Source organism: Fusarium vanettenii (assembly GCF_000151355.1).
Source record: "Fusarium vanettenii 77-13-4 chromosome 7 genomic scaffold NECHAsca_65_chr7_8_0, whole genome shotgun sequence".
Lineage (NCBI taxonomy): Eukaryota > Fungi > Ascomycota > Sordariomycetes > Hypocreales > Nectriaceae > Fusarium > Fusarium vanettenii.
In genome coordinates this window covers 22,766-47,612 of record NW_003315824.1, presented here as the reverse complement: position 1 = coordinate 47,612, position 24,847 = coordinate 22,766, and the positions used below count along the sequence as shown (strand labels likewise).

The following is a 24,847-nucleotide window of genomic DNA, read 5'->3' as shown; positions in this document are numbered from 1 at the left end:
GAAAAGTGGCAGGAACAGCATCATGCTGGACTTCTTGCACTGGGTCCCAGGCGTGGTCATCTTCTATCGTTATCTCTATGTGCTCGGGTTTCAGTTTGACGATGGGGTCTCGATGTCGAGAGTCGGAGTGGGAAGCATATCGACGATCAAGGAGGTCTGAAGACGACGGCCATTGGCAATTCCTGCTGGACAAGCTGCAGGCGTCGCAGACAGGAAAATTCTCGTCACATTTCTTATGGCGCTGTCTGCCTAGTTATCAGTTAGCGGTTGTTCCGATAGCTGCTGACACGCAAACATACAGGTCAGACAGCCAGTTTTTGTGCGGAGTTTCGGCCGAGTAGCACCACTCATAGTGCCTGTCGCTTGTGTGTCATTCTGGTATGCCACACTCCTTGAGAAGGCTGACGAGAACGTGTCGGAGATAATGGAGAAAATTGGAGGATTCTTGGAGAGAGCTTCAACGGGGTTTAACAGTGCCAACCTGGGGGGAGGTGGATCTTAATATGTGCAGGGTACGTATCTCATCGACACGATGGCATGAATCTAAGCGAAGAATGCGTAGTCTCTTTTGTTGTCTATCGGAGACGCGATAAGGCCTTAACACATTCCCATAGGCTTTCTTCGAGTTTGAGATAGTGACCTAGTGGTGGAGATTACCACGCGTTGATAGCCCCGGCACAGCCAAGGAGATAACGCTACCGGCTTCTAATTCCGTTATCTGGGGGCTTGGCCTAGGGACAATGATTGGACCGTATCCTTGGTGGAGGGTTAGTTTGCGGGGTAAGAGTCCACCTTGACCAGGATCCTGGCTTGAACCCACGGGCGCTGTCGCTGTCTAGGGTGGGCACGTCGATGATAACGAGAAGAACGGAATTCAACACCAAGAACGAGCCAAGAGAATGCCTAGCTTACCTGAGTCAAGTGTCTCTATGGTGTCCTGGTATTACTCTAGAAGATGGATTAATGCTAAAGACTAGCTAGTGCCATGGTGTACCGAGAACCCGTGGAACGCGGTTTTGGACAACAGACTTCGGAAAACTCGGAATGCATTAAACGCCATCACCGCTTTTTTGACTAGAGTGGAAGATGCGACATTGTATTGCTATCCAACGATTGTCACACTTTGTACTTGAGGCGTACTTAATATTCCAGAAATGCTACCTAGAGTGGCTTTCAATACCCACGCACCATACAGAAACCCCCTTTATCGGTGCTCCCACTGAGCCTGATCCCGCTTGACCAGTTCCTCATACTTGTCCGCACTCTTGATCCTGAGCGACTTTCCATATATGATCATGACAACAAAGACTAGAGAAGCCGTCATTCCAACAAACGCAGCCGAGATGAAACAATTCTGGTAACCGAGGTCTGTCAACCATGGAGTAATACTGGCAAATTTGTGAGTGTATGTTACTGCGTGAAGAGAGAAAGGCTTACCCGTAGCTGATGGCAAATGACATTGTGTTGCGTACAAGAATGACGGTGACAATGGCATCACCACTAATGTCGTGATAGCTGTCAATTAGGTAGTTGACACTGAGGGTGACACCGACGGCGCTGGTAAAGGCGAGGCAACCCATGGCGAAGACGAGGCCAAACCAATGAACACCATGCTGAGCGCCAACGCCCCAGAGGATCAAAGAACCAGGAACCATGACAACACAGATAGCAAAAGGCCACAGTCGGTGCTCTGCTTCCATGATTCCGTTGTTACGACGGGCAAGCTTGATGGTCAGCCAGTCGCTGAAGTTACCCGAAACGAGAGCTCCAACGATGACGCCAATGCAGCAAGATGTGTAACTCAGACCAACCATGGAAGATTTGAAGTTGTAAGGTTCGCCAGAGAGGATGATGGAAGATGTTGCATTGAGCACGTTGAACCAGATGAGGTACGAGCCGTAGGAGAAGCCAGCGTAGAAGATGACGGGCCAGCTGAGGAACGAGAGAGACCGAACCGCACGTTTGAGCATGTTTTGGCCTGGCGAGGGTTGCCAAAGAGACATCTTCTGGATAAACGTCTTTGGGGCGGCGTAGACTTCGCCTGTCTCAGCCATGGAGGTTCTTCCAGTCTCTTTCACAGGGTGGCTCTTGTCGTCAATGGCATGCTCCGAGGCAGAGGGACTGGTTGGCGAAGTGGATTCAGGGACCACCACGCGGTTATAGTTGGTCTCCTCTATGAAGAGGAACAGAAAGACAAAGACAAAGGCGAGGAAGATGGCAGGCCAGTAAAAGACCCATCGCCAGCCCTGGTATTCGGCGATGAAGCCGCAGATGATGGGCGCGAAGTAGTTGCTGCCTGCGAGGGCGAAGGAGTAGATTCCCATGTAGGTACCGCGTTCGTGAGTAAAGTACTAATGGGATGTTAGAAGTGTCTTTCCCTTGGTAGAAGTGACTTACAATGTCAGTGACAGAGATTTCAGGAAGGGCCTCTATGGGCGCAATGAAGAAGCCTTGGATGATGCACCTGGCCAGCCACTCGCCATTGCTCTTGACGTACGCACTGCATGAATGTTAGCCGGATCTTGACCTAGATATGTAAGCTTGGTTCAGGTGGAACTACCTCCAGATGCAGGTACCCTAAGCTCACTGGTTAGCCCCAACGTGATCAACGATGATAGAAAGCACTACTTACGATGGCACCGAGGATCGAAATGAGATATGTTAATCTCTTGCCGTATCGCAGCGAGAAAGGCTGCCAAAACAAGAGACCCCAGCCCAAGAGTAGAAACATGTAGCCGGTTCCCTCATTGAGGGTCGAGATGGACACACCGGATGCCGTTGAAAGGGGCACAAGGACGGAATAAACAGTAGATACCGCAATTCCGCAGAACCAGGTGTAACTTGATGATGGTTAGCGACAATACTACTCTAATAACTGATAACGTTGACCTACAGGTTCTGGCAGATCAAGGCGAGCAGCTTGCGACGAGGAGCCCAATTGAGAGGATCATTGGGGTCAGGGGAAGGCGTCGGGTTCAGGACAATATCGCTAGCACCGCCCAGATGGCGAGCGTGCATATCGTGGTTCAAGTCCACGAGGTGGACAGTGCCGGGTGGAGTTCGTGGCTCAGCCATGTTGGAAGAAATGTGAGGAATGTGATGTTAAGCTGGATGATGCTGAACTTGAAGAATCCAGATCGTATCCTTCATGGCAGAACGCTTACCTACTTTATAGTGATCGACCTTTGATCCTACAATACAAGGATACAATAGTTGGGATTGAAGCGAGACACAACCTCACCTGCGAATGGCGTCGGACATTGACCTCACCAGCACACCCACCCAGCTTGCTGTGGCACACACCTTATCCAAAGCCGTGTAAGGGTGGGTCGCGCAAATACACGTCAATGGTCAGATCCACAGCGTTGTAGGGATTGTCTACCCGTATCAGCGACTAAGACAAACGTGGCGAAGACGCGTTTTCGCGGGCGGGCGTGAGGAACGGACTGGGGTCTGAGCTGAGCCAATAGGACGTATTTGCGCATGAGGGGAACCCTGATACGGGCGGTTTCATGGTCGGAAATCAATGGACGAGTTGAAGGTTGTAGATAGTCGTGGCGTACGAGAGTGTATGTGCTACGTCGGCAGGTTGGAGTTGGCCACAGGAGTAACATGATATCTAAGCATCCAAATTCACTGATAAATGGCAGAGCGTCAACCCGGTAATCTTGTCTTTCCGCACTTCAAGTCGTTACCTTCTTATCTCTCCCTTGATAGCAGCCACCGCCATCCTTATCATGAGTGTCGTTACTTCTTCACCCATCTTTCACCTGGAGGCTACCTCCAAAGACCTGTCGGTCGTCGATGCCAAACATCAGGCTGAGACTACCGTAAGGGAGGCCACGCTTCTGCCAGTGGTCGAGCCAAAGCCCGTCCCTCGTGGAACTCCAGCTTTCGAAGCCAGGAGGGAAGCTTTGCTTCGAGACCTCAAGATCAAAGTCCCGTTTGACTATTACCTCCCTCCAGAGCTCATCAGCAACCCTCCAAGTGATGTCTCTGGCATACCGTCAAGCTGCGGGATCTTGACGGATGAAGAGATCCACATCACCGAGGACTATGATGCTGTGAGCCTTGCTGCGGCTATTGCCAGTCGCAAGTTCACCGCGGTCGCTGTGGCCAAGGCCTTTTCCAAGCGGGCCATCATTGCGCACCAGCTCACCTGCTGCTTGACGCAGTGGTTCATGGATGAGGCTGTCGCCCAAGCGAAGCTGCTAGACCAGTATCTAGCCGAGCATGGCAAGCCTATTGGACCTCTCCATGGCCTTCCCATCAGCATCAAAGAGCACATGCCCATTGCTGGCACTCTCTCTTCCCAGGGCTGCCTCCAAAGCCTTGTCCTGGACGACAGAGATAGCGACATGGTCGCGATTCTGCGGAAGCTTGGAGCTGTGTTTTACTGCAAGACGAACCAGCCCCAGACCATCATGCATCTGGAAAGCGACTCCCTCTGGGGCCGGACCCTGAACCCCTTCAACATCCACCTCTCTGCCGGCGGATCAACCGGTGGTGAGGCGGCTCTGATCGCCATGAAGGGCTCCGTTCTTGGTGTCGGCACAGACATCGGTGGCAGTATCCGTGGACCTGCAGCCTTTTGCGGCATCTATGGATTCAAGACTACATCGTATACCTTGCCAATGAGGGGTTTCGATGCAAGCCCATTTCCAGCTGAGCTGACAATCTTGGCATCCACGGGACCTATGTGTCGCAGCTTGACGGACATGGACTTCTTCATGAAGTCTGTCCTCTCTGCTAAACCACATCTTAAGGATCCAAGACTCGTTCCCCTTCCATGGACAGGCCTGAACACACCTCTCGGCCGGCCGCTGAAGATTGGCTTCATCAGCAATGACGGTTTCGTGGACCCTCAACCACCAGTCAAGAAAGCCTTGTCCTGGGCAAAGGGTCTTCTATCAGACCCAAAGCACAAGGGCATCCTCGAGGTGAAGGACTTTAAGGTGTTGGGCTCAGAAGACGCCTGGTCCAAGGTCAAGAGGATGTACTGGCCCGAGGGTGGAAAGCTTGCCAAAGACGCCATTCTTGCCACAGGCGAACCAATCCTTCCCTTGACAGAGTGGATCTGGAAAGACGCAGAAGCTCAAGGCATGAAGACAGCTGAGGACCTCAGTAAGATGCGCCGAGAGAGAGATGAGTTCCGTTGGGCGTTCGCCGAGAGCTGGAACGAGCAGGACGTTGACGTGGTTCTCGGTCCTGCCTTTGTTGGACCTGCTTCTGCCCACGACACAGCATTCTACTGGAACTACACTTCGCTCTACAACCTCGTTGACTATCCGGGAGTGGTATTTCCAACTCACATCAAGTCGGAAGCTGGAGATAAGTATGATGCGGATTATGTGCCGTTGAGTGACGCTTGTCGACATGTCAAGGAGTTGTGGGAGAGCTCAAACTTTGACGGAGCGCCAATCAACCTGCAGATAGTTGCGCGCAAGTATCATGACAATGAGCTATTTGGTGCTCTTCGGGTACTCAAAGAAGTTCTGGGCTTGCCGTAAAGTCGGTTCGGTAGGGTTCTCTAGTAAGAATAGTTAAATTCCAATCTTGTAAGGTCCAACCAGAGTGGCGTGAGTGGCCAGTTTTCATGTGTCCTGAACCGATGTTCTTGAGATAAGGCATCATAGACCCAGGCTTGCCATAGTGGACGTCTAACAGAATTCACAGCGACATGCATTCATTACTCAAATAGAGCAGGTGTTATGCGAGCGTTTGCCTTCCAACATACGAGGGCATTCGTACTTTTTGACCAATGTAGATGACTGTAGCTATGGCAATTCAACTTGTAGGCCCAAATGAATGGAACGCCTTGGAGAAGAGAATGAAGAAAGAGAGAGGGTAGCTGGCCCGGGAGGTATGTGTATGTGAAGACATCAGTGAAAGCAGCCTCGAAGGAGGTGGTAGTTATTTCCATTGCGGGATCATCGAGCCCAGAGTTTGCAAGTCCCATTTATAGGGCATTGGATCTCGAAACCAACCCCCCTGACACTATGAAAGTCTAATCAAAGTTGGATAGAATGTAAGAATGTGCCCCTATCTTAAGACCCGTAAGCCTTGGCGAATGTAGCCTCCAGATCCTCCTCAGTCAGCACCGGCACGCCAACCAGGTCATTGTCCACGTCCTTGTACCAGCCCTGGTACTTTCCACTCACGAGGGAGGCCTTGAGAAGGGCAAGAATGTTTGGCATTTCGGGCTCCTTGTTGGCAAGAGCTTCAAGCCTGTCGAATTCAGCCGCAGGGTCCTCAACGGTGGTGACGTCCCATTCAACTCCCAGCGAGTACTTCTTTGCGAGGCTCAATAGCTGTGCCTGTGTGACGACATGCTCATGAACGAAGAGGTTCTTATTCTTGGTCGGTTCCGGATTCTTGAGGGCGCCGACAATGGCTCGTGCTGCACCGCCTAGGCTTGTAGTGCTGATAGGGCTTGTCCCATCTCCCCAGACCTCAGCTGTCTTACTCTTCCAATCAAAGACGAGGCTGTAATTGACGAGAAATTCGGTAAAGGCACCGACGCTAAAAATGGTGTACTCAATCTCATCCGACTTGGACTTGAGGTACTTCTGGATCTCGACGAAGTTGACGTGGTGAGGGAAATGACTCGCATCAGGGTTCGTGGTGAGGCTGCCAAAGTCGGAGGGGATGAAACGTTTGACACGGGCTTGGATTGCAGCGTCGATGATCAACTTCTGGCTAAGAGCTGCCTGGGTGGTGATCGTGGAAACGACAGCATCTTGGCCGCTCAAGGTCTTGGCCAAGCTTTCTCTATCGTTGTAGTCTACAACGACACGGCGAACGCCGCCTGGAAGGACTTCGTCGGGCTTTTCCGAGCGGCTGAGGAGGGTCACTTCGAATCCTGCGCTCGCAAGTTCAGAAAGGACGACAGAACCGAATAGGCCTTTCTGCGGATTGTCAGTCATGTCCTCCTCTGGGACTGGGCTGGTCCCTTACGCCAATTAGTGTAATCTTCTGGAAGGTGGTCATGATGGGTGGTTGATAGTGATGGGGGTGATGCTTTGATGTGTGTTTTGCGATGAGTGAGACGATTTATTCTTTTGGCTACTGGCTAACTTGCTATTGATATTTATACTGCCCAAATCACGACATCTGTCAGTTGATTGTGTTTCGTAATGCGCATTCAGCGGCGGATGCAATTGCCTCCGACCATGACCAATCTGTCTAGCCCACCCACATCGCTAATGTGGTCACATGTGTGCTTTGTCAGAAGAGCGGATGTAAAATAATGCCGCCACGGCGGATGTTTTTGTACCACAATAAAGTCCACCGCAATTCTGCTTCCGCTCCCATTTTCTGACCAACTTACATTACTTCATACCTCGCTTCGAATGTCGGCCCGCCAGTAAAGGCCGATCCCGATATTCTGAATTCCCAATGGCCGAGCAGCTCGGGGTTCGGACAAGCCGTGTAAGTGTCAGCTTACGAATATGCCCTGGCGGCGACAAAACAGAAACACTCATGCATGGCACTAGGCTTGTAATGAATGCCACAGGCGAAAGAAACGATGCGATGGAGGGAGGCCGTTGTGCTGTAATTGCGCAAGATGGGAAGTCTCTTGCCACTACACCGAAAAAAGACCCAGAGGTCCTGGGAAAAAGTGAGCATAGATCTGAGAGGAATCAGGTGGTAACTCAAGCCTGAAATCTAACCGACATCAGGAAGAAATATGTGGAACACCTTGAAACGCGGCTGGCGAAATTAGAGTCTGCTCTGCGCCGGCTCCCTGGCCCTGTTTCGGATTCCCTATCGAGAGAGGACTTGGCTGAAGATGACGATCCCGACCTCGATTCCCCGACTGATACTGGCGATCCTCGGAGCAGAGACAGCTCGATTTCGAATCAAAACCAACGCAACCAAGCATCTGTTGGAACAAGTAGCGACGATGAGGCCGAGTTCCTTGACGACGATGAGATGGAAACCATACATGATCTTCCACCACTGACAGAGTACACTCAAGAAGAAGATTACCCACCACTTGCGCGAATCATAACATCGAAGCTCGGAGAGTTCGCCCAGAAAGTTGGGGAGGGACGCCAGTGGATGCGTGCGCACGAAGACCAAGGCCCCTACCGCAGCAGGGTCTTTGCTAAACTGCCTATGCATCTGCTGTTGGCCAGCCTTATAGAGACCATTCTTGAAGAGCTTCAACTGCACGGCGTCATCATCACTCGCGAATCGTTCATACAGCGACTGGACCAGCAATACCTGGCAGGCACCGACAGCTGTGTCGATGATTCATCTCGATGGGCCATCCTGAACTCACTCTTCGCCACTGCGATGCTGCACAAGACGACTAATGAATCCCTCGCGTCCGCATCTCGGACTGCGTGGAGTTACTTTAAGAACGCATTTTCAATGTTCCCTGAGCTTATCACGCGTGGCAGAGACGTGTCGGCATGCGAAGCATTGCTTGCCATGACTGCCTTCACGCAATGCACTGCCGACACGCAGATGACCTTGCAGCTGACAGCCGCGGCAAGTCGTCTGGTTCAAACACTTGGTCTACATCGTAGGGGCTTTTACAGCTCTCTCGATGTTCATACTGCCCGGAGACATCAACGGGTTTTCTGGGCCACCTACGTCCTCGAGATCGAGATGATGGATAAGTACGGATGTGGTTCCGGCCTCGCTTATGGAGAAGCACCCTTAGAATTACCTCTGAGGTGTTCATCATCATCTTGTGCGGCGATACAGGCCTGCAAATGTTCGCCCCTGCTTCGGTGGAGATCCGAGCTTGCCATCATCCAGAGAAGGATCCATGACCAACTTCATCCGGAAGCATCTGTCTTCCTTGACAGGGAAGAGACTCTAAGGATTGTTTGCTCGATAAATGAACAGCTCCTGTCGTGGAAAAGAGGCTTACCAGAGGACATGTCGATGGAAGTCCACCAACATGGGCCAGACTTGGATACAGGCATGGCCCTTTTGCTATATAACTTTCATAACTCTGTGAGCAGAGTGCACATGGCGCTCGTCCATCTCAGGGCTCTGGATGACTCTATAAGGGCTTCCACAGTACCTCAAATAGAGCCCATAGCACAAATGGGCCGGGATGCGTGTGCTGCATCTGCCCGCGACATAATACATATTGCACGCAACTTGGTATCGCAGCCCTTCTACCAGATGTGGTAAGTTCTGCCACACTGTTCTTCAACAGAAAGTTCTGGCCCTTTACTAACATTAGATGTCACAAAGGGGAACTTTATGCTATCCCCTTTCGGCCGTATTCATGCTATTGCTGGCGGTACTTGAAGATCCTGGCTCTGAGACGGCACAAGATGATGTTGACAGAATAGGAGACTTTGTTGGCGTTTTAGAACGTCTTGGTGACGACGGCTGTGATGTTGACAGACTGCTGGGTGGATGTCGTAAACTCCATGACATTGCCGTCCTTGCTTGCAGTGCTGTTCAGGAGTCGGATCATCCGCAAGATGATGAGACAACAATGAAAAGAAGCGTTATGTTGACGCGTCTTGAGGTAAGTAGTCTCAACCCGGTCCATTATCAAGTCGGCAAATTTGGTTGACATGGATCTCATGCAGACAACCCGCCAGAAGCTCTCTGGCGTCAAAGACTGGCTTAAGCTTGCACTAGGCTTCTTAAGCAACCTCCCTATGCTCCTGGAAGAGGCCGAGGAAGTGCTTTCTGACATTTTTGGGGGTGATGCGCTGGAAGGAGTATATGGACGGTTCGTTCCTGATTTGTTCAAGTCGCATGCCAACAATTTTGCATTTCATGTCTGACGGGCCCAAGGATTCGGTATCTAGTATGTCCTGCTCGCTTAAGATGCCCTTTGTGCGTTAATAAACAGGTCTGGTTGCTGCAGTCCGTGCTTAGGAGTCTATTCTACCAGTATTCACGGACTTGTGCATTCTCACACGCTCAGGTTGTTCATCCATGGTGTCGCCGTCAACCAAGGGGCATGGTATCGCGTTTTATTTGAACATATCTGGCTTCAGTGCGATCCTTCGATAGTGATAGTAGTCCTATTATTAACCTAAGCTAAGCAGCTCCCAGGTAATACGGAATCCCATATGGCCTTCTTAACATCTGCTCTCAGGAAGGCTGGACCAGAGCCATAACAAATGCCACTTCTTGAAGTATTATGCAAAAGTCCAAGTTTTGAAACCCGAATAATCGTCCTAGCCTCCGAGTCTGCGTAGTTTATGTTCTGCCGTTGCATCGCAGGAGTGTGTCCTGAATTGCTGCTCGTCCTTGACATACCATTGGTTACTATAACATCCAGGCAGTCGCCTCCTATAATCCCACGAGTTCTTTGCCGTAGAACTCTAGCAATTTGATCCGAATTGTATAGTTGCTGGTCCTCTAGTTCTATATCTGTGTTGATGAAAACGGGCTCGGTAAGGGTTGCGGTAGCGAGACAGTCTAGATGCGAGTAGCCGGGCCCAAGATGCCACCGTGTGTTGAGAAGGATGTCTTCCCTCGTGTAAATTCGCAAGCGAGAGCCAAAGACACGATATAGTGCATCATTTGCCGGGCTTGTTGTGGCTGACAAGATGTGACACGCGTACTGAATTGTCAGATACGCAGTCTGTAGGCTAAAGGTGCTGTATTGACCCGTGGATGGAGGTTGAAAGGTGACGGAGGCCGACGGGCCAATGTTCTGGCTGATACGCTGCCTGAATTCACCAACTTGAACCCCTGAAGCTTGGCGTTCGGAAGGCTGGATGCTGGAACGAGATGGGTGCAGTTGGATTTCCGGACCTTCTTGTAAGATTACCAGAAATCCCTAGCGGGCTACGACATCAAGGTATCCCTGTTCACCACAGGTGTATATCTCGACATGGCGATTTCTTCTGCTGGGCCAGCCGTACCAAAGGTCGAAGTTGACGAAGTCACGGGTGAGGATGTCCTCACCTAGCAGGTCCCTCTTACACATGATGGAGCAGTCGTTCATGTTGCGCTGGATGATTGTGGCTACTACGTGCGATGGTTGTTTGAAAACCCTCAAGAGGCGGACGGCCGAGACCTGGAAGTGGCTATCGAGCACGTGCATTACGACGATCTTGCCAAGGCATTCGAACGAGTCACCGGACGAAAGGCACGTTTTATCGATGTGGATTCCGAGACATACTGGAGGGAAGAATCCCTGGCCGAAACTGCGGACAGACCGATTGGCGTCGCGGCTGATGCAAGTGACAGCGCCAATATGATCATTAAGCAGAATTTTACCGGATGGTGGAACATTTGGAGGGCGTCTGGTTACAACAAAGGCGTCATCCAGAGGGACTACGATCTGCTGGATAGGATCTTTCCCGGGAGAATTCGCACTGCCGAGTAGTTCTTAAGGCGGATTGACCAAGAGGAGCGAAAGAAGAGAAGTACATTGTGGGACAAGATGGTCGCTAACAAACCGGTCCTGAAGGTTCAAGAAGATGGATTCACCAGTGTCAGCTTAGGAGAACAAGTCACGGATGCAGGGTAGGTTGCTGTGTCCACAAAGGTAACGCTTAAACAGCCGCCGCGTGCGTAGGCTTGACAATGTCGTATTATCATTCACGAATCCTAGCTTAGCTTCCTTGTCTAACGTCCATTCCAAGCTGGCGACGGCAAATCTCCCCGTCGTTTAATTTAACATCTGGAAATTCTCTCCGAGATGAGGTCCGTGCTTCAACGTTAGTTTGGGCGTGATGAGACTGATCCCTGTCTGCGGACAAACCCTCGGGCATGTATCCGGGAGTTGTCCACGTCATTCATGACCTTCGAAACATGAAAAGAGCACAAGAGTTTCTCCTCACAATGAGAGTCAAGACAAAAGTTCAGACTGCATACAGAAGCGTAACCCCTAAATGACTCCAGGCCATCGGTGCTGGATCAAGTGGAATGGCATTTGTGGTAACGAGAGCTTTCGTCTGTTGGAGGGAACTCACTCAACATCTCTGCAAAATCTCCACTCCCGGTTACGTTTTGAGAATGACGAATTCGCCCCTTGTAGTTGCAGTTCACTCCGGCGGAATGGTGCCGTTTGTTTGGTGATCTTTGATACTTAATCTTTTGTTGGGACATTCCAACGTCTGTCATGGCATGATTTTTGGATCATCGAGGCTCTGGTTCTGGACGACGGGAACTGAAAGAAATTACGAAGCTTCATGAGTAGCGCTTAATCCTTGCTTATCGATGATTACCTGCTCGGGTTGTTGGTCGCTTTTTTGATGTCTCCACCACGCGCAGTCAACAATGTCTCCCTGCCATCACACGTGGGCGGTCAACTCACCCATACGTCGACATAGATAACTCGCAGCAACAAGGTGTTCAAAAGGTTTGATGCTGACAAAGAGAAGACTTGCATCTGCCGCCTGATTAGCAATCTTGGAGCCAAATCTCACCATAGTCAAGGGGTGGGGGATTACAGAGGATCAACTCTGCAAACAGGTTTTGGATTTCACTGCCGTTAACTCCCCTTTCTTCAATATAATACAATCAATAGCAAGAAGGGAGCAATAAATGTAGTTTGCAATGCTGCAAGGCACCAACACTGAGCATTCTCGTATTCAATACGCCGTTCTTGATACCTCCCACTGGCCACCGCGAAGCATCAAACGATCGGCGTAAGTGTGGGTCTGGACGAAGCTGTCATCTGTCACTCAAACGCGGCTGGGTCGGCATTCTAAGAGCCTGGAATCTTTGATCACATCACTTTAGCTTTTTACCCTCGCATGTTTGATCGCTAGCTTTGTCGCAGGTTGTATTACAGGGTTAACAAGGGGTATATGACAGGGCCCCCCACACTGGTCGCAGATTGATGGACCACGGCGGCTACGAGGCTCGGCTCAGGCTTTAAAGGGATGTGAAGTCCTGAAAATTCTGCTACTGTTGTTTCTTGGACAAGCATTTCGCCAGACATTCCTTTATCCGACCTCTGAAGCCAAGTCTTCTAGCCATTCATTTTGAATTTTCTTCTTTCACCATGGCGAACGCCTACGCTTTTGTATTTCTTTGTTTTCTTTCTTTCACTTTTGCCTTTACTCACCCCGGCCTGCTCGTAACCGAGTCCGACATTGATCGTGTCAAAACCAAGCTTGCTGCCAAGAAGGAGCCCTGGGTCAGCTCTTGGGACAAGTTGACGAGCATTCCTTTCTCTGCCTCCGACTACAAAGATCACGCTACCGCTGAACTCTATCGTAGCGAGAATGGCGAAGCTTTGTGGCACGATGCCGCAGCTGCTTTCAATCTCGGCTTGCGCTGGAAGATCACCGGAGATGAGCAGTTTGCCAAGACCGGAGCGGATGTCCTTGTTGCATGGGCAGACAAACTACGGACTTTGAAAGGCGGTGGAGATGATGCGTATCTCACTGCTGGATTGCAAGGCTACGAGTTGGCCAACGCTGCTGAGTTGCTGCGAGATTACAAGCCATTCGCTGACAATGGACTTGACCGTGTCATCTCGATGATGAACGATATTTTCCTGCCGATGAACATCGACTTCTTGAACCATGTCCTGGGATCTCAACACAATGTCAAGCACTTCTTTGCCAACTGGGAGCTATCCAACATTGCCTCTGCGCTTGCCATTGGCGTTCTTACGGACAACCAGACTGCCTGGGACTTTGCTATCAACTACTTCAAGCATGGCGAGGGCAACGGAGCCATCAACAATGCCATCACAAACCTTGTTAGTGAGCCGGGCACCGGCACGGTTCTGGGCCAGGGACAAGAAGCTGGCCGTGATCAAGGCCATTCAGCCCTCGTCTTTCAACTTCTAGGAGCCATTGGACAGCAGGCTTGGAACCAGGGCGAAGACCTCTTTGCCTACAACAACAGCCGAATCCTCCTTGGGTACGTATTATCTTTGTACTTCCTTACCATGAATATTGTTGGACTCATAAGCTTACCTGCGTAAAAGTGCCGAGTACTTTGCCAGGTATAATCTTGGAAACGATGTCCCCTTCGAGCCCTATACGAATGGCATTGTCTCGTTCACCGAGATCAGCGAGAAGTCTCGTGGCGCTGTGCGACCTACGTGGGAGTTGCTCCACACTCATTACGTACAGATCAAAGGTCTTGATGCGCCTTGGACGACTGCCTATCTCAACAAGTCCTTGGAGTTCTTTGGCGGGTACGAAGGAGGGGCCGGATCGTGGGGTGAAGGTTCGGGACATTACGATGGACTTGGATGGGGATCACTGCTTCATCACCTGGACGAGGCTGATGTCGACCCTCCAAAGTCATCAACTGAGACTTCAATCCCCACAGCTACCGCTTCTGTGTCGACTGCTGGAAACTCCCAGCCGTTGTCCACCACCTTTTCTACCGTCAGCACTTTGCCAAGTTCCACACTCCAAGCGGCGGCTACCGAGGGTACAACTACGTCTTCACCATACGTGACTGAGTCGACAGTCACGGCCAGTCCCCTGCTATCGACCACCACAAGCATTGCCGTCGCTACTAGCCGGCCCAAAAAGGGATGCATTGCGAAGAGGTTCCATGTTTAAGCTGTTGACTGTGACGGCAACGGTCCACCAACGATACATTTGTACTGGACGGTAGCCTGCTGAAGCCATCACTTGAAATGTTGTTCTAAACGAAGGTGTGTGTCTCGCAGCTGGCCTGGGAGAAGGACAGGAAACACCATAGATTTAGGTAGGCTTTTATGTACTATATCAATTATAATGTCAAGCGTAGCATGTGTATCCACCTAGAGGGAATATACGGGACTTGATGAACGTCTCTCGCTTCAATACACGGCCAAGTGAAAGAAAAAGAGGGAGAACGATCGCCGATCTCCCAGTACAGCCCATGCTGCCAAGACCTTCAGGTTCCGACTGCATTAGCTTTGTGTGTTGGTCTTTGGAGCAGATGACCTGGAACCGATTAACGAATACCACATGGGAAACTACTTCGAGTGTAGCCCTGCATGAGAGGAAATCCCGCAAGAATTATGCCACAAAAGCCGTTACCCAGCTGCAATTTAAGTTTATCTTGACTAGTTCAACGAGGGTTCAACCTTATTCGAACGTGGTTGTATTGGATGAAGAATCCACCAGCCTCTCGCCATAATGCCGACCCCCCCTCCCCCCCGCGGCCACATCGTTGATGGTGCAGACTGAAGCTGCAGAAGAGAGTCAATTTCGACGCAGCACCGCGACCAGGGCATTTTGACAGCCATTCTGGTTGTCCAAAGTTGCCCTCTTCCTCTTCTTCTTCACATTCATGGCCTGCATCATCGCCCTTGTCGTTCTGGACCGAGTCGTCACTTCTCGAAATGGCCTACCACTCACCATCTCTACCAGCTCATACTCGTGGACCTACGGCCCAACTGCGATCCTCATCGTTATTCTCAGTCTCTGGAGGCGTGTCGATTACCACTTCAAAGCGATCCAGCCATGGTGTGAGCTGTTTGCTGGACCGTCTCCATCTTCCAAGTCAATTCTGCTCGACTACACCACCCCGTTTCAAGCCGTAAGCATCACGAAAGCTCTGAAGCACCGCCATTACTCCGTTGCCTCGACGATCGCTGCGTTTTTCCTCCTCAAATTGGTTATTCTTATCTCAACTACGCTCTTTGTCATGAGGGAACCCTACCTCACTGCCCTTGACTTGTTAGAGTACGGATGCATCATATGCAAGATTGGGTCCTTGACGTAATGACGGGCTCAGTCAGTCTTATTCCTACAGGGAAGAAGATGACGACACTTCGAAATCTTTCCAGCAATGCATTTGCCGAGGTCCTATGGAACACTCTAGAGCTACCCGCTAATTCTCTCGTGGTTGTGGACAAGGTTCCTACTCTCAAAGCAGCAGCCGATCCCGCAAGAGGACCCGTACCTGGGGCTGAGGCTGTGCTTTTTCAGCTCATGTATACACAGCTGGGGCAACCAACCAATCTAGAGATCCTCTACGAAAGAGCAACTCTTAAGAATGCCAGCATCTCAGTCTTGGAGGGCGTCGCTAGAGAGTTTGCCCGGCAATCACTCCTTATCCCAAAAGCGCGAGTGGCTAACGTTGGGGGTATGAAGACTGAGAATCGACTGTATATGAGGCGCCTGGCAGTCTGGATCATGGCAGGATGTTTTTGTCTATTGGCCATAATTTGCCTGCTATTGTTTTGGTTGGCTCGTCCTGTTTCCCGGATCCCTGTCATTTCGGCCTCTATCACCGGCCATGCGGCTATACTCGCCAACAGTCCGGACGTACAGGCTGCCCTGGCTGGTACTGGGCATCTGTCTGAGTCTGAGTTGAACAAAAAACTCTCAGGATTAGAGTTTTCCGCTGTCAAGAACCAATCTGGATGCTTGCGGCTCCGTATTGATACGGCATCTGCATCCTTCAGTCCTCCATCCTGCCCGCAGCCAAAGGCCAAGTTGAAGAAACACCGCTGGCTTCCCCTCGCTGTTCGTCTACCAGTCATTGGAATCACCTTTACTGCACCGTTTGTTCTGATCGGGATTATCGGGTTTCTACACCGATTTATGAGAGACAAGGATCATCTCTTAGCAGTCGGTGCCAAAGACTCCGTCGCCTCATCGTACATCATCCGGCTCGTATCTACCTTGGTGGTCTTTGGTCTGGCCACGATGATCAATAATCTCGACTTCACCATTGTTACTTTTGCACCCTACTCGAGCCTTCGATCAGGAAGTGTCTCAGCAGAACGCAGTATTCTATTTCATCTGCTCTCGGTAAATCCCTTCCTAGTTCTATTCAAAACACTTCAGCATGGCCAATTTGGGGCGACGGCATCCAATGCTGCAACTCTTATCGCTGGGGTTTTGACAATCATCGTGTCTGGTCTTTGGGTGCCTATGGACTCTCGTGTTGTCGACCAACCCACAACAGCCTCTGTTGGCAATTGGGATATGGCTTGGTTGGCCGATCCAGCTGACGATGGCGGTGCAGGAATTGGGCTGAACTTGATTCGGAATGCGGTGCTGTCACACCCGCTACAATCTGGGAAGATCTTGTAGTACCTCGGGTCTCTCTCGCACCCAATGGAACATACGAGGCTTATCGTCAAGTCAGTAGTACCTTTGATGTGCTTGCTCTTCAGCCGGTCCTCAACTGCACCGTGCTACCGCAAAGAGCCATTTCCGCGCCTTCTTGGAACTACCAGGTAGAACGCGGTAGAATGGGCCAGTTTGTTCCGATACCAGGGACGATGGTTATGGTGAATCCTCCAGGGATCAAGCCAAAATGCTCTTTCACACCACCAAACAACAGCTTCGCGGACTTCAGGTTCAGTAACACATATGAAACCCAGAACAGGATATGGGTCGGACAGTACATCGACCTTAACAACTCGACCGCTGGTCTAGTCAACAATAACTGTCCGTCGATCGGCATGTTCTTCGGTCTCGTCAACAACACCCAGACTGATGGGAGGAATCTGACAGGTCTATTATGTAGCCAGGGGATCAACCAAGTTCCGGTGACCATCAAGTACCAAGGCGATCCGGCCCTTGGAAAAATCAGTAGCCTTCAGTTGCGAGGCCAGCCACAAGCTTTCGAGAACAAGACCAGCGGTTCCCATACTCTGGGCCATAAACTCCAGGAATTCATAGGATCAACGTTCCTCAACTTCGCCAGAAACGACCCAGAGTACCAATACGACAACTTTTTCAACCAACTAGTCATGCGCCCTGATGGATACTCGCGAGAAGACCTCCTCGGTCCCAATAATGCCAACAAGTTGATTAGAGCCGTTACGGGGGACTACTGCGAGTACATGAGGCACATCATCGACCGCAATCTTCGAGCAAGCAACACAACCTCTCGAACCAACTTGTTGAGTGCCACAGATGGCAATTCGACAACATCATCTGACACAATGACGATTGGCTCGTACACGGCGGAGGTGACACACCTTGTCATCGACGGTACCTCGAAACTTATCCTTCAGGTTCTCTTTGCCGCCATGACCGGGCTTAGTCTTCTAGGCTTTCTTCTAGTCAAGATACGTGGAACTTTGCCAAGGGATCCATGTAGTATTGGAAGCATAATGACTCTACTGGCCCACTCGCAATTATGTGACAGGGAACTCGGGGTCATCCCTCAGAATGCAGAGCATATGAGCGAAAGCCAGCTGAGGCAAGCATTTGATGGGTGGGTGTTTAGCCTGGGATGGTGGCATCGCGATACGCAAGGTGAAAATGAGGCCTCAGCAGAGGTATATGACTCAAGTTCCTCGGGGAATGCTTTGAGCAGCGTGAGTTTGAAAGCAGGTCAAAGCGAGAAGCGATTTGGTATTGACATTGGGAGAGACAGCTGTTGAAGCTTGGAACGTATGGGTGTTGAACATCTTGCTGTTGAAAGATCGGTTGGTCCGTAGCTAGCGAACCCAATTCCATATGAGATCTGTGGCTGGTTGGAATCACCAATCCTGGCCTAGGCAGCAGGGTGTGGTTTAGATTAACGAATGCGGAATGTTTCACCCTCAACGCTCGAATCCTTCTGCAAGGCGGTCATCATCACCCCGTACATAATACCCTCGACGTAGCACTCCCCTATTAGCTCGTAATGATCCCCCTTGGCCTTGGGCCGCGATAAACCGAATATATGAGACGATCAAGTCCAGGTCAGTCATTATTTCCCCCAGCTACACAAACTTTTCCCTTGCCGCCTTATAGATGTCTCCCATCGGTGGTACTTGCGTGTTCTTTCCTCATTAGAAGACTGGTTGATGCAGATGGCGTTGATCCAGATGACAAGCGGGGTTGTATTAGATCTCAGGTTCAGAAGGCACTGGAGAAGGTTCCGAGTGGTCATCACGGCCATACCCTGGACGGTGATGGGGCCCTTATCGCTTTCCGGTCCTCAAGAGTATGAAAGAACGCTGAAATCCGGGCTGTTGTCGAGGGATTCTCGGAAGAAATCGGCCTTGACCGGATCATCACTGTTGCCGAGCAGGAGTCGTAACAGACAAATCTCTGGTTTCATTGGCTCGAGAGTAACCAAGCTTATATATATAAGCTTGTGTGAGGGCCCTGGGCATCCATGTTTTTAAGTCAACCATGTATAGATGAAAGAGAAGGTTAGAGTTTAGGAGGGATCTGACAGACCGTTAAGAGATGGTGTTCATGAGGCTGTGCTCCATGACAAGGTGGTATCGTGATCCCTACACAAGCACCAGAAGATTTCATGACCACGTAAGCATTCAATTAAGCCGGCAACACGCCAAAACTGAGCCGGATATGCCGCTATAATGGAAACTGACAGCCCCAAAGACTTGTCACTTCAAGCCAACTTAAAGGGCAAGATTCAACTCCAGCGCATCACGTGGCCATTCTCGGTCATTCCATTCAACTAAACAGAACCCCACCGAGTCACTTGAACCTAAGACTACTTTTTCAACTATACACGTCCTATTGGTAAATGTTAACACCAAAAGGACCCGTTCATCACCTCTTTCCCGGACGCCCTATGATCCATCTATAATTCGATCGTTGTTATTGCGTGGTTCATGCCATTACTTAGCAACTGATACCAATACTTGTCTTGTCCCTTTGTACCATACCGCCCACATGGGTTGAAAGAGAGCTCGCTATCGACTCTCATAAAAAGGCCAGATCAAATAACGCGCTAACTACCTTAGTCTACTACCCTCATAGCGCTTCCACTCATCTTGTATCAGGGTAACTGCAGGATAGCTGAACCCACGCTCAATGGAAATACCGGCAGGATCAGACCCTGACGTTTCCCGGCCGGCCCTAATACAGCCCATACCTCCTGTTTCCCGCAACGATCTCAAGACATTACTCGTTCAATCCTCCTGGCTCAACCCCTCATACTGTTTCGGTCCCAGAGAATGCGTCTCATGCACGACTTGGTCTGAGCCTAGATCATGCGCCGGTTCGATTTCCGTCCTCCTCGCCAGGCAACTGATTTCGTAGCTCAACACAGCCCGAGTAAGTATAGCCGCGAATACAAAGCTGTAGATTACTGGAAGAGAGTCACCCAGTGGTATCAGAACGATGCTGCCAATAAGGACAGTGCCGAGGATGATGTGAAGGCCGGCAATGAGTCGAGTGAGAGCTCCAAGAAGACGCCGCAGAGTTTCTCGTGTCCCCCGTTGTTGAAGCCTGAGGTTCGGGCCTTGGCCACATGGAGTCAGTTCAGCAATGATAAACTCGACCAAGCGGTTTCTCCTTTTGTATCCCGATTGAGGTGTAGCGCGGTGGAAGGCCAGGGCGAAGACGACAAAACTGAGTAGGTAGAGTGGCAGGTTCAAGACGGCCCATCCAAATAGTGTAGCTGCTTCCGGAATGCCATGGACATAGACGACCAACGGGGCCAAAGATATGGAGTGGTATGTGAACCGGTAGACTTGGTAGAAGAAGTTTCCCGTTGACCCCATGGCGATGACATACTCGACAAGAGAGACGAGAACTTTGGCAATGAAATATCTCCCGTCGAGGGCCCTTATGGGCGCCAGTGGCGCAGAACCGCTGCCTGCTTTCTGCAGAATGCCTTCGAAATCGAACTCGGCTGGATTCGGGGACATCAATCCAAAGCCCAGAAATGTCGCGAGGATTGGTCTTCGGGTGCTCAGGATGCTGATCTCGGCCATGCTGGGTCCGAACTGAACAAGTCCTGACGGGAGAAGTGCCAGCAGGATAGCTGTCACCGCCATGTTTGCCTTGTTGAGCTCTCCCCATTCCTCCAGGATACATTCCATCAACTCGCCCGAGTACTTGTGCCCATAACCTGGGTCAGGGAGGCTCTCATTGAAGTAGTTTGCAAACTGCTCGGGGCACGCCTTGTGGAAGCGCGGTTTGGCGAATTTCTCCACAGTCGGAAAGAAGTGTTTGAACTGGGAACGAGTGCGGTCGAGGGCTGCAGTCGCCGGAGATATGTATAGACAGTGGGCTACCCAAAGGTAGAGTGCATTTGAGGGACGCATTTTGGCGATGGTGATCCGATACTTGCAAAGGTTTGAGGTGTCAGCCCAAGAAAAAGGGACAAATAATGGACGAACAGAGGAGGCTGGGGTAGAAAAGAAGAAATATATTGGAGAACTAGCCCCATGCACAGTCCTGGTATGACAAAGCCACCATCACGCAGCCCAAAGTCCATTCTTGAACAAATGGGGGGCTGAAGACCAGGTTATCTGGGTCCAATGAGGGCTTTGGCATTCATCCATCACTTGTGGAGAAACGCATCTCGGCGGCACGCTGGGTGGAGAATAGTAAGCAGAGTTGCTGCTTATGGACAGCTGACACGGACTTGTTACTCTTTTTGACGCAGCCTTGTGAGGGGACTAGACTCATCGTTTAAAAATTCGCGCGTGCCTTGTTTTGTTGTGTCCAGCCACGATTGCCAAGGGCCTGTCCGCCTACAAGCATTAGCACCCAACAGTCTAGGGCTAGTTTCGTCTGTGTCACGTTCTCTGTCGAAGTCAAACATGCATGCATATGGGGTTTTGTTTGCGTCAGGCTCGCTTACGGCCTCTTCGATCGAGTTGATCGCCATTAGTGACGCCTAGTAGTGAGTCATTCTGTTAACGTTGTTCTCACCCGACCTGAGGGTCGAGAGCAGCCATTCCATGTACGCCATGTCATTTTCAGCTCTTCCCGAACGGTCGGAGAGCTCTCATGAAAGCGCCGGTAGCTTCGCTGGCAGATTATGCTGGGGTGAATGTATTGGGTCATTGATGTTTTTATACTTTGAGGTTTTCGAACCTATTCTTGACTCCTTTGGCGTTTCTGATCAAGTGAAGTCTTCACACAGCAATTCCGCTCCCACGATAAATCCTTGCACTGCCGCCACGTCTTCATCAAGCACGGTTGCCTTGTGGCAAACACGAAACAGATGGCCTCAATTGCCGTACTACCATTGAAGGTCAAAATTCGAGACTATTCCCACCATTGAGCTCGTGTCCTGCTAGAAGGTGTAGGTTAACGTCACTAAGCTACCGGCGCTCCTAGGAACACGACCTACTTCGGGCTGACAGATGGCATCAAATGTAGCCTTGCCTCTGAGAACGGTCTGTCAGTCAAGTTCTGACAGCAATTTCATGCATATTTTGAGCACGAATTTCTTTTCTTTGGCCAATTCTGGTGCGAATTTGACACTGCGATAGTCATGAACGGCCATTCCTAGCAAGAATGTTGAAAACAGGGGGCGTCATCTGGACCCCAAAAGCGAGTTAGCAATGTGCAAACCGAGAGAGCCAAGACGACATCAACATGATACAGATCATCTCGGACGGTATACGGAGTAGACAGGTTGGAGGCTTATCTGCTCGGGTACTCAACCCGGCCGGGCCCCGTCTGAAGCTCGCTTAAGGGAGCATGACGCAACAAACCTGGTCCATCCCTGGCTCCTGGAGGGGCAGTGCAAACAACGACAAGACATCCAATGTTGGGGGCCAAGAATGGGTCCAATGATTTGTACCTTGTCGTGTCGCATCACAAGCCACTGCGGTGAAATAAACCTTCGAGGATGGGTTGAAGAGTAGCCTCGTCAATCATCGCTACCATCAAGGCCCGGCAACCAGACCGATAGTGCAAGGTATGCCGGTTTGAAGGATAGTTGTAAAGAGGATAAAGTGTGTGGCCCATCGGAGATGGTGCACGATCCTGCCGCCCCCTGCTTTGATTTGTAACACTAAATCCCTTCCGACAGATCAATGCCGTTTTGGCCGAGGTTCTTTCGTTGGACTGGCTGGTCGATTGATTGAATCAAGGTAGCACCGAGCTGCGGTCAGCATCGAGGGTCACAGTCGCGCAAGCGTGTGCACGGCTCCGTTGGTTGGACGAAAATAGAGAGTGCGTCAGCATCTGATGCCTTGCCCCTGACATATTGTTTCAAGGGGGCTGCAGAGGAGAAGGCATACCACAGTTTTAGCCACGGGTCAAGGATACCTGAACGATTTAAACATGGAGCCTCGTTTCCGGGCTTTTACTTACGGAAATTCTATATAGGTATCTAAATATATACATGAAGCTGGTTACGTAGCCTAACACGGAAATGCATCAGCCTATCCAACGTTGGATCAAGAAACCTAACAAGTCTCACCGACAGGCGCTAGTGAGCCTTTCATGGCTTCCATCGCAAAAGGGTGAAGCTCAGCCGCTCAAATTGAAACAATTCTCCAGAAGTCCACGTTGTCTCGCGGATGCCGATTCTCTCATCGTCCGCGGAATTGACGTCAGAGGCACGGTAACTCTCTCCGCCAACGGTGAAGACTTGAACCTTTGTGCCAACCTTGATACCATCAAGTTTAGTTGATAGGGTCTGCTCCTCATCCGAGTTGACAACAGCAACATTCATCCATCCGTCTTCATCGACGGTCGCGCTGGCATCAAGCTTGGGCACTACGCAAGTGCTCTGAATCCACTCAGGCCATGTTGGCCCCTGATACGTTCCTGACCGAACATGAACCGCAACAGACTTGCCACGCATGTATTTGGAGAACAGCAGGAGAGGGAAGTATGTTGTCTGCTTCCACACTCCCTGGGGGGTTGTCATGAGAGGCGCAATGACGTTGACACTCTGGGCAATGGTGGCCATACCAAGTTCCTTACAGTTGCGAATAAAGACGTTGAGCCAGATGGCCACAGCCAAGCCATCGCTCAAATTGTACTGCTCCTCACCTCCCTTATTTCCAGGCGCTCGCTCAGGATCCCAAACGTTCCACTCGTCGAAGCAGATAGTGGGCCTCTTCTTCCCCAGGGGCTTGCTGTTGATGCGGTCGACTTCTGGGTATGGAGACATGTCAAACTCGCACCTCGCGAGGTCGATGAGTGATGAGCACACTTGGATGGCTCGCTCAGCGCCGTAAACCGACGAGATGTTGGTATAGTGCCCCTTGCCCATGGAATAGTAATGGATGGAGTGCATGTCTACCCACCGGACGCACTGCTGGAGGGTATATCGATCCCAGTCAGAGTATCCATCTTTTCCACAAAGAATTAATTGAAGGGAGGGGTCGAGTAGTTTAAGAGCTAGCCATCTTTAGTGAGTAGACTCAGACAGGAACTATGCTCGTACCTCGAGCCCATTGTACAGCCTTCTTGGCGTAGTCCTCCTTTGTGTGTTGCTCGACTTGCCTGTGTCATGTGAGTAAGTACTTCGAATTACTACCTTCATAGTGAAACTCACCATGGACCCCACATCTCATTACCAAGTGCCCAGTACTTGACACGGTAGGGCTCCTCGTGGCCGTTTTGCCGTCTCAGATTGGCGTAGTAGGTGTCCTTGCTACCGTTGCAGTACTCAACCCACGCAAGAGCATCTTCGAGAGTCCCGGTTCCCATGTTCAAGCACAGATAGGGCTCCGCTCTCACTTCCTTGCACCAAGCCATAAATTCGTCGGTGCCGAATGTGTTGGGTTCCGTTCCCTCCCAGGCAAGCTCTGGCCTCTTGGGACGTTTGTCCCTGGGACCGATGCCATCTTGCCAGCGGTAGGTGGCGCAGAAGTTGCCCCCAGGGTAACGCACAACAGGAACTTGTAGTTCCTTGATGCATTCCATAACATCAGTTCGCAGTCCATTCTCGTCTGAAAGACCGTGATTGTTGTCTGGCTCATAGATTCCACCGTATATGCAACGGCCCATATGTCTAAAGAGTCAGCTCGGAACCTCCAAGGGGTACAAGATACTTACTCGGTGAAGCCGCCATAAATGAGGGGATTGATATCTGCTATTGTGTGTTCTGGATTGAAAGAAATCGATGGGGAGCCCTCATGGTCCTTGGAGAGTGATGTAAAAGTCGTCATCTTGGTAGCACTTTGGTCTGGATTGTTAAGTCTTAGACGGGTTGGCTGTTAGGAGAAATGGGAGAGAGGGTGGCAGAGCTCATATATGGCGTTCAGACAAGCCTGAGAGATTCACAAAATGGGAATTGATGATTAATCTTGAGGTAA

At 50.7% G+C, this 24,847-nt stretch overlaps 9 protein-coding genes across 9 annotated transcripts; 5 read left to right on the top strand and 4 right to left on the bottom strand.

Moving 5' to 3' along the window:
* Positions 1–1,204: 1,204 nt before the first annotated feature.
* NECHADRAFT_94856 (uncharacterized protein) lies at positions 1,205–3,075 on the bottom strand (the record flags this gene model as incomplete). The annotated part of the gene is made up of 7 exons (XM_003040418.1): positions 1,205–1,388; positions 1,438–2,087; positions 2,151–2,351; positions 2,398–2,500; positions 2,561–2,577; positions 2,633–2,840; positions 2,894–3,075. 7 exons carry the CDS (start codon positions 3,073–3,075, stop codon positions 1,205–1,207), a joined length of 1,545 nt encoding a protein of 514 aa, XP_003040464.1.
* Positions 3,076–3,695: 620 nt separating this feature from the next.
* NECHADRAFT_70611 (uncharacterized protein) lies at positions 3,696–5,573 on the top strand. The gene has a single exon (XM_003040446.1). It carries the CDS (start codon positions 3,738–3,740, stop codon positions 5,508–5,510), a length of 1,773 nt encoding a protein of 590 aa, XP_003040492.1. The 5' UTR covers positions 3,696–3,737; the 3' UTR covers positions 5,511–5,573.
* Positions 5,574–6,047: 474 nt separating this feature from the next.
* On the bottom strand, positions 6,048–6,990 carry NECHADRAFT_82383 (uncharacterized protein; the record flags this gene model as incomplete). The annotated part of the gene is made up of 2 exons (XM_003040417.1): positions 6,048–6,908; positions 6,958–6,990. 2 exons carry the CDS (start codon positions 6,988–6,990, stop codon positions 6,048–6,050), a joined length of 894 nt encoding a protein of 297 aa, XP_003040463.1.
* Positions 6,991–7,398: 408 nt separating this feature from the next.
* Positions 7,399–9,767, top strand: NECHADRAFT_82382 (uncharacterized protein; the record flags this gene model as incomplete). Its single annotated transcript, XM_003040445.1, has 6 exons — positions 7,399–7,621; positions 7,727–9,080; positions 9,136–9,152; positions 9,182–9,268; positions 9,342–9,502; positions 9,567–9,767. The coding sequence occupies 6 exons, from the start codon at positions 7,399–7,401 to the stop codon at positions 9,765–9,767; spliced, it is 2,043 nt and encodes a 680-aa protein (XP_003040491.1).
* A 1,031-nt stretch (positions 9,768–10,798) lies between these two features.
* NECHADRAFT_44738 (uncharacterized protein) lies at positions 10,799–11,326 on the top strand (the record flags this gene model as incomplete). The annotated part of the gene is given in 2 exon segments (XM_003040444.1): positions 10,799–10,894; positions 10,910–11,326. Coding segments are annotated over 2 exon segments (513 nt in total), but the record flags the coding sequence as incomplete, so codon positions are not given.
* Positions 11,327–12,952: 1,626 nt separating this feature from the next.
* On the top strand, positions 12,953–14,374 carry NECHADRAFT_94855 (uncharacterized protein; the record flags this gene model as incomplete). Its single annotated transcript, XM_003040443.1, has 3 exons — positions 12,953–13,821; positions 13,889–14,249; positions 14,303–14,374. The coding sequence occupies 3 exons, from the start codon at positions 12,953–12,955 to the stop codon at positions 14,372–14,374; spliced, it is 1,302 nt and encodes a 433-aa protein (XP_003040489.1).
* An 821-nt stretch (positions 14,375–15,195) lies between these two features.
* On the top strand, positions 15,196–18,253 carry NECHADRAFT_82379 (uncharacterized protein; the record flags this gene model as incomplete). The annotated part of the gene is made up of 3 exons (XM_003040442.1): positions 15,196–15,584; positions 15,695–16,849; positions 16,882–18,253. The coding sequence occupies 3 exons, from the start codon at positions 15,196–15,198 to the stop codon at positions 18,251–18,253; spliced, it is 2,916 nt and encodes a 971-aa protein (XP_003040488.1).
* Positions 18,254–19,741: 1,488 nt separating this feature from the next.
* NECHADRAFT_82378 (uncharacterized protein) lies at positions 19,742–20,881 on the bottom strand (the record flags this gene model as incomplete). Its single annotated transcript, XM_003040416.1, has 1 exon — positions 19,742–20,881. The coding sequence occupies one exon, from the start codon at positions 20,879–20,881 to the stop codon at positions 19,742–19,744; it is 1,140 nt and encodes a 379-aa protein (XP_003040462.1).
* A 2,138-nt stretch (positions 20,882–23,019) lies between these two features.
* On the bottom strand, positions 23,020–24,700 carry NECHADRAFT_44713 (uncharacterized protein; the record flags this gene model as incomplete). The annotated part of the gene is made up of 5 exons (XM_003040415.1): positions 23,020–23,643; positions 23,680–23,927; positions 23,974–24,032; positions 24,085–24,543; positions 24,588–24,700. The coding sequence occupies 5 exons, from the start codon at positions 24,698–24,700 to the stop codon at positions 23,020–23,022; spliced, it is 1,503 nt and encodes a 500-aa protein (XP_003040461.1).
* Positions 24,701–24,847: the final 147 nt, after the last annotated feature.